Raw genomic sequence first — 13,175 nt, 5'->3', positions numbered from 1 at the left:
TTTTAGACACACTTTTTTAGTAAACATGTCACATGAAATTTTAATGGGAACAAATATTTCATTTTTACCTTTATAACATGGGCTCTAATAAGTAAAAACACAGGTCAAACCACAGCTCTGAATATTTCAGAATGGACACCTCACCCTTCCTGTTTACAAGTCAATGTACTTGCCAACTGCATTCATTTCATCCCACACTCACAACAGATTTATAATTATGTATAGCCGGACATTTTTGCGGTATTAATTTTTGCAGATTTTCACTTTTCTGAACAGTTTCTTTTATTCGTAATTTCAACAGCTACACATTAGCACGTAAACTAAACATGAAAAGCATGTAAATAATAACAACAATAACATTTGTTAATTTATTTTTAATGATATAAATCACATTGATGCTTAGCATATCGCAACATATTGATTTATCTTAATTACTACTGCAAGCTATAGAGCTGGTTATTTTAAGCAGTAAAATTTTTTTTTGTGATTTTCACTGTTCTGAGCAGGTTTGCGGTTTTCTTATATTCGCAGCTTCAGACATCTAAAACAATAAAGCCTATGGGGAAAAATATTTTCAGACTTTAATTTACAGTTCTGAAATTAACAGTGAAAAACACCAAAATAAAAATTCTACATTGTTGTCCTGTTGCTATGATTATGTTTTGTTTTCAGCAGTTTGCATCTAGTTTTACAGCGAGTTGTTAATGCACTAGAAATCAGTGGCGTAGCATGGGTGATCAATGATCATATTGGGAGGGGGGCACCGAACATGATTGGGGCACCGGGTCTGACTGGGGGGCACAAGCCATTTTTCGGCAAATTTCCTATGGGATTTTCTAAATTTTCAGTATATTGGACACAAAAATTTGGAATTCCTCTGCTCATAATTTACCATCTTACTATAAATAGGGAAATGTTGTATGTATCTATCTATCTATCTATCTATCTATGTATCTATGTATCATGGAAAGGCTCCGTCAGTTTCGATCCAAATGTCGCCAAATTCATACGGAGATCGATGAATATACGGAACGTGTTTAAACTTTATTTGGTTGAAAACGGTCAAAATTGGCCTCAAAATCAGTGAAAATGTAGTACGTTGCTATGCTGGGTAAACAAAAAGGAGTCAGTTGTCAAGCTAGCCCGTGCGCGTCAATGCGGGCGTATCTAATGCCAAGCCGCTCGCGTAAGCTCAGCGATAGCGCTTGGTAACGCAGCACTACGCCATGTCGTAGCGTAAGCAACGACGAGAGTCGCGCAATGAATGATAATACGGGGGAACGACCGACCGTAGGCGTAATAAATACGGGGAAAAGATGTGTGTTAAAAAGTACAAACAACATGAAGAGGTAGGCCTACTGTAATTAAAAAAGAAAACAAAATGAGGACAAACAGGTAGGCCTACGAGTATGTGGGTTAGCCTATAGTTAGTCAGTAAGAAAATGAAAACGGGAATAAAATAGGCTAAAGAAGGAAAGAATAATAAAATCTAATAAAATTAGATGATTTAAATAAAAAAAGCTATTAAACTGAGGACAGAACTAAATAAATAACATGAAAACGGGAAATCACAAGCTAAGCAGCAAATACAAAATGAAGTCAACAGGGAAATGTAAGAAAGGACAGATTTAGAAAATAATGGGAAAGGGATTGAGTAAATAAAAAACATGGTAACGGAAATTTGCAAGCTTAGCAGCAAAATGTTTTTAAAAAATGGAACAAAATTGGCCCATGTAGAAGAAACTAAAAAAGAAAGAAGCTAAAATGGAAACTTAGGCTTAACGAGGGTCAGACTCAGATAAATGAAATTTACCTTTTCAATGATTCTACCAGTAATTCCTCCCGTTTTAGTGAACGCTCCCATTTACTCACCTAGCGGGGACCCGCGCGTAGCGCGGGTGTCCCGCTAGTATTTGTAAATAATAATCCCAGTTGGATTAAATCTGACTCAGGCATAGCCTTTTGAGGCATGCGAGTATGATCGCACACCTGAAATGGTCACGTTTGAGGTATGCAATTTGTTGCACACCTTCGATTTTCGAAAGACAAGGCCTGCAGACTGCCCCAATTTATCCTGGCCCTGTCTTGATATTGCAATCAAAATACAGTCATGTTACATGCCAAGGTTGCCATGCATACATGTATGAAGTGAATCAATTCTAAGGTCTACAAATAAATACCATCACTTTTGAGTGTGACATAAAGGTGCTATATGAGAGCAGTAAAAAAGTAAAAATTGTAATCAATACATACCACTCCCTTGGGCAGGACGCCTGTGTCATTGAGGAGTCGGTCCATCCTGACGTCCTGTTTCTCACTGTACAGCGACGAGCTCAGTACAACTGGTACTTGGTCAGGTGGAAAATCTGTCAAGAGAAATAATAGAGATGAACCAAGTATGTCAGGTGTTCAAGTGAAAATTATATTTGAACAACAGTTGATGTGGAAAGCTGCAATTTCCCAAATCTCTTCATTCACAAATCTTTCACATTTAAATTTATAACCATAATGTGGCAAATTTAGTTTGAACACCAAATGGTAAACTTGCGCAATGTAATTCAAGATTTTTTTAACCCTAACAAGCCTGAATACTACATAACACTACAAACAACTTCACAGCACGTGCGTGCATCCCATGGGATGTGATGACGCAATCACCCTAAGTGATATATGGGCACAAATTTGCAGGCCCTGGCAGCGCAAGACCGGTGGCTAGTTATCAGCGGCCTACTGCTTGGCACGCGAAGGGTCTTGGGTTCGAATCCCACTCTGAGCCAACACCTTCTTTGTTTGTTTTCTCTCTTTATTTCTCCCTTTTTTCCCATCCAGTCGTCAAAAAGTCCTTCGGGGTTAGGGTTAATCCACTAGCGCTAGCGTAAACAAACGCAATTTGCAAATGCATCACCACCCTCTGAGTGTTTTTGCAAACAATTTTACCAACTCTCTAAATAATTAATTAGTTGAATCAGTTGTTTCATTTGACAAATGATTTGAATCAACTTCTTCTTCGTTGACCCCGCCTCTCCTTCAAACTCACACTCCTCTTCTCCCGCTTTCCTCTCATCCTCTATCCCTTTCTGTCCATGCGGCTTTAGTACTGCTTTCCCATTAACTGCTATAGCAAATATGTGAAAGTGAAAACATAAAATGTATTGCTTAATAGTATACAAATATTGACTGCTATGAGGGACATGGTTAAAATTATAGGCCCAAGGTGATTTCAAAATCATGACCCGAGATGCAGCTGAGGGTCATGCGCCTCGGGTCATAGCATGGTTTCGAGATCACCGCGGGCCTATAATAATATTTTAACCATGTCCCAAATATAAAGCAGTCAATATTTGTTTTATATACCGAATGGATGTACATGGATGTTGTGATTGCGCAGTTCGACCGATCAATAGTTTTATTATTTTTACCATGTACGCAAAGCTGGTCACCAATGTTTCCCAGATTGTTAAAAAAAATCGCCAACCCATGGCACCCATGCACTCTCCCGATTCATTTTGATATTCCTGTGTTTATTCTACCCGCCGTCTTTCCTCAATTTTTATTTTATCATATAGCGCAATAATGCAGACAATCGTGTAAGTATGTGCGCAACCGGGCAACTCGCAGTTATCGCATAAATACGCACAAACAGCGACGCTTAGATAAATATGATAGCTTAGTAACCATACAGTATTTTTTTAACCCTGGATAATGTATTTGAGGCTGTTTTTGCTCATTTTTGGACTTTAATTGCTCAGATCGAAAAAAAAATGAGGTGAATATGCAACATAATTCGGTGTGTGATTTGCTTTGCTAAAATGCAATAGAGTGTATGCAATACACCCAAGCGGAACGAGAGTTGCTAAGTAACCGCTACCTGAACCATAAACACATGCATGATCAGACAACAAGTGTTCAATTTCCCCATAGCTTCCCACGTTGTACACATGTCAGTCGAATTTGGCGGTGTTGGTTTGTTTGTCCTCCAAGTTATAGCATTGTTCACTTTGTGTTGAACATTGTACGTGGGCCTCACTGTAATAACTCAAAGATAACTGTGATCATCATTTCAAGAGGTCACTCTCCCGATTAAGCTAAACAACCTATGTGGAGGAATTGTATGCATGAGCAATCACATCAATGACGTAGTAATGAATACCCTCTATTTGGAAATGCATCATCACTGTTTAAGTTTTCCAACTCTGTAGATAATTGTGCTTCTATAAATATCAAACTATATTATTATAGCTACTTGCTTTATGACACATGATCTTACCTTTCTTGATAGTTTTCAGAAAAGCGTCCCGTTGGGAGCCACCGATTCCGAGCTGGTCTTTAGATCGATTCAGATGTGTCAGTAACAGATGAAGGACCTCGACTGATACGTCGGCTAAACCTCCTTCTTGAGCACTTCGTAAATCTAGAAATCAAAACAATTCAGATGGGTCACACCTACAACCTTACCCAACAAAACGCCACAAAATAAATACATCTCTTCATAAAGCTGGTATGTGCATGTATCTCCTGTTTTTTTACACATTTTTAAACTTTCCTCCAACTTAAGCTCTAAGATAAAAGTATTTCTTCAAGATCATTTCACTTGATAGCCTTACCTGTATCGATGTAGGAGCGCAGTAAATCAGGTAACTTCTGTTTCACAAACTGCGAAGCTGCAACAAAATCAAAACAAGACAGAAGAATGTGTGAAAGGATTCTAACATTAATAATCACAAATCGCAAAATCTTGTTGTTGTGTTGTGAAATTGACTTCCTGGTAGTGCTGTAATCGATAAGCTTTCTGGGTATCGATATGTCGGGAGGCAAACATCCGACATGTCGATACTATTATCGATACTCACGCAGTTTGAAACACGGATTTGAGTTTACCAATTTTATTATCAGTAAGTTCCAGAAACAAGTTAACAACAAGTGTATTGAAGCCTAACAGCTAAAACTACATGGATCATGCATCAAACAAACGAAAGTGGTATTGCAAATCCGCAATTTTACATGACTTTGGCAATGTGTGCCATGTCGTTTGTGTATCGATACTGACATTGAGTGTTTCGACATGTCGGAAGTCTATGTATTTTCCGACTATCGATACTTACGACAATCGATTACAGCACTACTTCCTGGTTCAATTTCTTACACATGGTGCAACCAGAGATAACAAGGACATTGGAGACCATGAGGCACATGTGGACCAATAATTCTATGAAATGAGTTAGACAGAACTGTCTCATGCTCACACTTGTGACGTGTCATGTCAAAAGGAGACACTTTTGGGAAGGTTATCAATTTTGAGGTTTTTACATATCTTAAATATAGAGATATTTTGCTCCACAACGCCGTTTTCCCCAATGAAATCGGATATTCCTAAGCGGAGATATTGAGTTCGTAAGTTATGGTATTATAAAATTGGAAATTGAGATATCGGCCTTTAAAAATATTATTGACGATGGTGAGAGTAGGAATTACCTTGAAAAATGTCTCAAAAAATACAAGATGCGGTATATTCTGGTCTGAAACTATCAGACAATATTTTAAACATTAATAACATCACAAATTTGCAACAAACCCAAATTGTGAAAAAATCGCTTCCAGGCATATTTTTGGCTATTTCTCCATTTACGATCCTGCCCAAAAGTGTCTCCTTTTGACATGACACGTCACACTTTTTTTCCAAAACTCAATTGTGACATCTTCTGCTTAAAAAAATAATGCAAGGCAAGCGATGCCGGACGTGGCTTGTTCGAGACTGACAACAGAACAATCGGCCCTCATGATAATACACGAAACATCACTTCATCACACTTTGTTCACATTTTTCTTTGATCTCTTATTCATCTCTGGATACAACTGGAAAAAAAAAGTTTTCAGAAATAAGTCACATACTTACACCAATGTAGGGAGTGGAAATGACAAAAAACACATTTGAAAGAACTTGTTCCTCTGATCGTGATACCTCCGCGCACATAGCTGCGAAGAAGCCACCAAGCGCGCAGGCTGGGGTTCAATTGATTAATGCCAGGGATGGTTTTTCATATCCAGCACTGAAGCAGTGCTAGCACTTACCGTGAGTCCTGACCTCAGCACGAGACGAGTGAGTAAGTGCGAGTCCAAATACAACTTCCTGAACTTTAGTGAGTTTGAGGATCTTACTGATTTGAGTGAAGAGTTGAGGCGAAGGCTTGAGACTCTGTAAAAGATGTACAAGATTGGGGCAAGAAAAAAAAATATTCAAAAATATGTCAACTTATTGAATTTCAGGAAGGAAGAGAAAGAAGACTCAGGAACAGTAACTGTTCTTTCAACAGAAGTAAAGTGAAGTTTCAGCATGTCAATAATCTTTTATGGCTGGCCGGATAAGACCGGATGAAATCCCATGACTTCAAAATTTGAGATAACCACAGGATTAATTCAGGAAAACTATTTCATCATAAATGTGTACTTTGTTACGTTTGTAGTCATCAGTTTCTTCATCAGATTTAAACATAATACAAGATGGTACACATTAGTTGAAATCAACATCATCAAATCATTAGAATTTGCATCTATGTTAGAATCCATTCCAGCACAAATATGAGGAAATTTATTCAAGAGACCAAAGGTGTGATTGCTGTTGTCAAAACAAATCCGGCAATAGCTGATAAAATCATAAAAGTAGAACTTTCCTATTTTTTTTTGTACAGGAAAAGGGCAAGGAATTAAATAATCCTGAAACAAATGGTAAAAAAAAATCTGTAATCAGGAAAAATCCTGAGAAATCAGTCGCACCCCTAAGAGACACATCAAGGGCTCAGTGCAACATTGCCATATCTCCTTTTGCTCCCATAGGCAATGTTATTCATAAGCATGATTGCAACTTTCACAACATTACCAAGGGGAGCTAATGGATAGGCACCCTTGTCAAGGGCAAAATTTGATGACCCCCCCCCCTTCATTTGCTGTTATATTAGGTCAGCTCGAAGTGAATACTGAATTAATTATTTTTTTATTCATTTACAAGTTCTTACCTTCTGTTGATTTAGAGGATTATCGATAGCGTAGCAAAGTGTTGAGACAAAGTTTGGTTTCGTTATCAAGGTGGCGGATTCCTGCGTCAATAACTGGGCCTGGTGGAAATCCTTGCCACTGCTCCCTTTGGCATCGCCACCAAAGTCCACGTTAGAGAAGAGGCAACGTAGCAGATGCCTATCTGCCTCCGGCCCGTGTTCCGATACGAGCTGCAAAAGGAAGTCAGAAAAGAGAAAACAATCAATTGAAAGAATTGCAGCGACGTGAGGTGAGCAAGAGACCCATTGGGCTATTATAATCCAGTTGAAATCCATCCATATGGAAGACATGGCCTTAATTTTCCTCACAGGGGGCATAGAGTTCAAATGGAGGCACTCACAAGTAACCCCATTTGAAATTCACACTCCCTGTGTGGAAGGTTAAGGTCATGTCTTCAACAGGGGGTGTATGAATTTCAATTGGAATAGCCCATTTCCTGAAAATCGATCTGGCTCTTGGTTGGACAGCTGAGCGCTACCGTACAGGGCTATGGGGGTATCACCCCACCCCCTCATTTATTAAATTTTTGCCCTTTTAATGCTGAATTATCACCATCCATTTGCAGAAATGTAAAAAAAAATGCGGGTATTGTTTGAAGTCCTAAATCGGGCAAAATCTGCAGAAGTTACATCAAACTGACATCTCCATGGAACTTGAGAAGAAACATATGCTGCACTCTGTACTTTAAAGAAGGGAAAGGCACCCAACAACTCAGGAAAGCATCTTGTTTTTGTTGAGGATGCAATGCTTTCATATGTCACCAAACTGTGTTTTTTTTTAATATACATGTAGGCCTACATGTATGTAGTATTTATTATTCAGCAGAAGTACATGTATGGCCCTTGAGCATTTAATACTGGATGTTAAGCCATATGGAAAAAAACCTCAAAAGATAACTATTAAGGTAGGGACCGAGTCCGGAATTGAAGTCCCGCCGGGTAGGCAGTACCGGGCAGGAATTCCATGCCGGATACCGGAAAAAAATTTCAAGATGTTTTGTATTTTTAATATGAAAATTGATAATTTGTATTCATGTCATACTCTATTAATGATTTCAAAATGCATTCAAATTCAATGCATTTTGAAATCATTAATAGAGTATGACATGAATACAAATTATCAATTTTCATATTAAAAATACAAAACATCTTGAAAATTTGTTATTTATTTATTTTTTTTTTAGGTCAACCATGAATGATCCTAACATTTAGGTCTAGGTCCAGAGACACTACAAAACTTTTAAAAAAAACTTTTAAAAAAAAATACAATTTTTTTTTTTTTTTTTTAAATTTCTGGTACCAGTACCGCCCGAAAAATAAACGGGTACCTGGGCACAAAATTACCCGAAAATCCCAACCCTAATAACTATGAAGAAGGTACTCGACAGTTGCTGGATAATATTGTTGAGGAAATAAACATGCATCATTACAGGTGTATCATCAACACTGACAAAAGTGCACGCCTATACAACCACCAAAAGAGCTCCAAGAGAACATCAGAACAACATCTCTTTGTGAATCTGCAGTCTGCATGAGGATGCAGTTCATTCAGGCATTCTCCATTGCACCAGTCTACTGATACTGCTAGGAGGATGCCTGCCTGCCTGCATGCATGCTCTAGAGTGTATTTTTAAAAGATCAAACTATACATCATTGTTGTGGAATACCAATAGGGATGAAGATGCCATCATCACCAGACAAGTCACAAGATGTTTTTGTAACACCAACTCTAAGGATGTGTGAGATCATGTCATTGCTACTACATCACCTGCCTTCCCTGGGTCAACTCCTTCTATACTCTCCCACGAAGACCCAGTGGAAGAAGACAGTGAAAGAAGCAGTCCTTAGGGCCTGGAAGCAGACGCGCTATGCTGAAATGGCAATAAAAACTTTGCTCCAGTACCTTCCCCCGTACTGTGAAAATAAGAATAACTCCTGGCGAAGCTTGTAAGGCGAGCCAATATTCGTGCCAAACCTGGCATATACAGTACACCTTGCAATAGTCTGGCACAGTTCAATCAAAACAAAGTGTTCCAAATATGCAAGAACTGTAACCCAGAAGCAAGAAGGCTCACATCCTAGCTACATGTCCAATACCAGATGACTTCCAGAAAAACATCCTAAAGACTACGGTAAAGGTATTGGAACTAAGGTGAAATCAAGAATGCATGGAAGTCAGAGACCATGCGTGCTATGCTATGCTTATAGACCACTTTACATCATTGTTTATCAACAAAGGCGAGGGATTGGTCTGTCGATATGCCCGAACGAACCGCTTCACTGTTCAATGGCTTTCTTGTACTATATGAAATGTGGTGGGAGATTTAAAATACACATGCCCTGAGCAGACTACGATGCGCACGCACACTGCAGGGCAAATAACAATGGAAAGTACCATAATGCGTGCGCATACTGCCGGGCAATGACGTCACATGTCAAGTGGTCTATACTGAACCCTCAACAAGCTCATTTTTTAATGTTAAATGTGCACTTCACAAAATCTATTTGAGAATGCATGCTGTACAATTTAAGTGTAAGACTATTATAGATGTACCGGTAGGTTGTTTGCTGTGCAACCCGATAAATTTGCTATTTCACATCAAAAACAAATTAATGATTTATAACATGCACAACAGTCAACATTAGTACAATAGTTAACCAAGTTGTATACAGATGATATACGACCGATAGACAATAGGCCTACATGTACTACTGACTGTGATGTTGCAATGTTGGATGTACGGTGCTAATTATAGGCAAAATATCCAATTCTCGATCATGAGAGCCAACTTGGGTACCTATGCACAGATATTTGCGTCGGCGTACTACGGAGCAAAGACCACATGCACGCTTACGTGCGGCGCAAACACAGCTTTTGAGAATATTTTTTACCAATCTCGGTTTTCAAATATGGTCATCGCTACATGTACAATGTGTAAGCAAGGTCAAGGTTCAGTCATGTAGGTCGCACGATTGTGTTATTGCATGATAAGTACGCTGACATAGAAGGTACATCCTCTCATCATGATCAAGAATTAGATATTTTGCCTAGTTCGACAATTCTTCTTAAATTTCCACTCGGCAACAGCAGATCACCTCAGGCTCCAGCAGCCAATCAGAGGCAAGTGTGTTTCAACGCAGTAAATACGCAATGTATGTTTAAATTTAAAATACGCTCTCATTAAAAGTTTACAGGAAAAGATAAGTGAATAAGAATTCCAAGCAAGAATCATGATCCAGATGGTTGAAAATGATTTGAAGAGATGAAAAACATGAAAAATGATGACATGCATGCAATTGCCAATTTCTCAATAAATTGCTGCTGTTGATTGCATGCCACATGACGATGAAAATAGATGCTAGAATAATCCATGTTAGAATGAAATAATAAACAATTCAATCTCCATTGGTGAAAATCGATGTAACTTACACAAGAAATCTCAGATAAGCTTTGCTTGTAGTTCTTCTTGGTGAGATTGACCACTAAATTGGAGATTTGAGACAAGGCCAGCGAAAGGGAGTCCAGATTCATTATTTCATTCTTTCCGGTGTATGGCGCTTAAATTGGCGGAGAAACCAGCGGTAAGTTTGTTATTAGATACTCTGTTTGTTGCTGATATAGTTTATGATACAATTTCTCTGCAAAGATGGTTAAATTAGGGTGATTCGAGGGTTCTTCTTAGTAAAACATCGTGGAAATTTCGACGCTTGTCGGCCATTTGTATGACTCCAATTTCTGTGAGGTGACGTCATAATGGATTTTAAAAGGGGGCGCTAGACCATTTTGTGAAATGGGTATTTTCCATTTTCAGTGATTATAAATTTTTACTGAGTCAAAAAGCCTGGTCAAAAATGTGATTTTGGGTCAAAATGTGATTGTGCGTCACAAAACGTGATTTTGGCCATCGTGATTTTTGGTCAAAAATGTGCATTTTTTGTTAAATGTGATTTTGGGTCAAAGATATGATTTTGAGTCAATGATGTGTTTTTGGGTCAAAAATGACATTTTGGATTTTAAAACATGTGATTTTGGTTCAAAAATGTAATTTTTAGACAATAATGTGATTTTGGCCATCGTGACATTTGGTCAAAAAGTTTGTTCTTTGGTTAAAAATAAGATGTTTTTGTTAAATGTGATTTTTGGTCAAAGATATGATTTTGGGTCAAAAATGCTATTTATAGTCAAGAATGTGGTTTTGGTCAAAATGAGTTTTGGTCAAACAATTTTTGGAAAAAAACAATTGGTTCAAAGATGTGATTTAATTGGGGTCAAAAATGTGACTGTGGGTCAAAAACGTGATTTTGGCCATTGTGATTTTTGGTCAAAAATGTGATATTTTGGTTAATGTGATTTTGGGTCCAAAATGTCAATTAGGATTAAAAAAATGTTGAGTTTTAGTCAAAATATGATTTTGTCCATCGTGATTTTTGGTCAAAAATGTGATATTTTTGTTAAATTAATTTAGTAAAATGTGATTTTGGGTCAAAGATATGATTTTGAGTCAATGATGTGATTTTGGGTCAAAACATGTGATATTGGTACAAAAATGTAATTTTTTGACCAAATGTGATTTTGGCCATCGTGACTTTTGATCAAAAAAGTGTTGTTGTTTTTTTAAATGTGATATTTTTGTTAAATGTGATTTTTGGTCAAAGATATATGATTTTGGGTCAAATTTTTGGTAAAAATGTGGTTTTGGTCAAAAATGAGTTTTGGTCAAAAATATGTTGGTTGAAAAAACTTTTTGCACAACAAGATTTGCAATTTAAAGAGAACTGGCCATTGCTCATTGAAATGAAGCTAGTAAAATTGTGACATGATCAAGGGGAATGAGTCACATGTCGACCCTGGTCGAAAATGAGTTTTACAGTAAATTATGTTTCTACTTTTTTAGAGCTTTCAGAAACCGAAAACCCCGTGTTGATACAACTTTTCTTTGCGAAGTTACATTAATTTATCAATCGCTAAAAACAATATAAAACAAAAGAATTTTATAACACTTTCTTTGCCAATATCTCAAAATCAATATTAGCGACTCATTTCCCTTGACCGTGTCATGTATATGGACGTGACATTAGGGGCTGTGCAATAATTATGAGCCCTGGGGAGGGTAAAATTGAGGGGGTGGGGCAAGAAATTTTTGGCAAGCCGAAAGGGGGGTGCAAGCAATTCTTGGCCACACATTCATGAGGCGCCTTTTAAATAAAATGCTCTAAAAAGGAAAACAGTACAGAAACGCTTTAATATGCACATTTTCACGAGACCTGCATCATGAAGTTGGAAATTTCAGGGGGGGAGTCGTAGGCTTAACTTCTTACACATCATGATGGCTCGTGACGCGTGATTTCCCTGCATGATGATTTCTTCTTGACGCAGGCTTGGGCCATCATGGAGGTATTCTATCTATCATAGCTTAATATTCCCAAACATTGTTTTTTGTTTATCATTTTTGATAAAACGTGTAACCTGGTGCGGGCTGCTTTATATAATTATTTCAGTGTCTGCTGATGTCTGTCATTCAATTTTAATCATCTACAGATGCTCATGCATGGTTTCTGTGCTTATATCACTGCACAGAAACCATGCATGAGCATGAGGGGCTATCATTTTCTTCAGAAGGGGGGACTATGGGTCCCAAATTGACAAAAAGTTGGCGTCAATAAAATTGCGACCACCACTATTTCGGCAACAAAAATTTTATGACCCCCCCCACTGTCCACCACCACCACCTTCTAAACAGGCCAAACATATATATTCAGTCTTTTTGAATAAAATTAATCTGTAGTCATCTTGTGACTCCCTACATTTTGGTCATCAAAAATTTTATGACCCTCCCCCTATTTTTCTTTCCAAAAATTGATGACCCCACCCCGGTACGGTATATTTGGGACCCCCCTTCCGAAGAAAATTATACCACTAAGGGACCGTTCACAAACACTTGTTTGAAATTGGCTGAAATTTTGAGGTCTGTAAAGGGCCTGATGCAAAAAAAATTCAGCACGCAAATTTTTCAGCCCCCCCCCCTTTACAGACCTCAAAAATTTCAGGGCCCCCCCTTTTTTTGACATGAAAATTATGGGTCAACCCCATAGAAAAGCATATAAATTCAATTTTCCCAGGAAAAT

General features: G+C 37.9%; 1 protein-coding gene across 1 annotated transcript in view; it reads right to left on the bottom strand.

Annotated features, from left to right (window-relative positions):
• Positions 1-10,784, bottom strand: part of LOC140172559 (CCR4-NOT transcription complex subunit 1-like) — a 91,993-nt gene extending 81,209 nt beyond the window's left edge. The window contains 6 exon segments of the mRNA XM_072195703.1: positions 2,254-2,366; positions 4,268-4,411; positions 4,605-4,661; positions 6,070-6,193; positions 7,011-7,220; positions 10,480-10,784. Of these exon segments, the coding sequence (XP_072051804.1) occupies positions 2,254-2,366; positions 4,268-4,411; positions 4,605-4,661; positions 6,070-6,193; positions 7,011-7,220; positions 10,480-10,581 (750 nt within the window). The 5' untranslated portion in view covers positions 10,582-10,784.
• Between the last annotated feature and the right edge of the window lie 2,391 nt (positions 10,785-13,175).

This window comes from Amphiura filiformis, chromosome 16 (genome assembly GCF_039555335.1).
Source record: "Amphiura filiformis chromosome 16, Afil_fr2py, whole genome shotgun sequence".
Classification (NCBI taxonomy): Eukaryota; Metazoa; Echinodermata; class Ophiuroidea; order Amphilepidida; family Amphiuridae; genus Amphiura; species Amphiura filiformis.
This window is presented reverse-complemented; position numbering and strand designations above follow the sequence as displayed.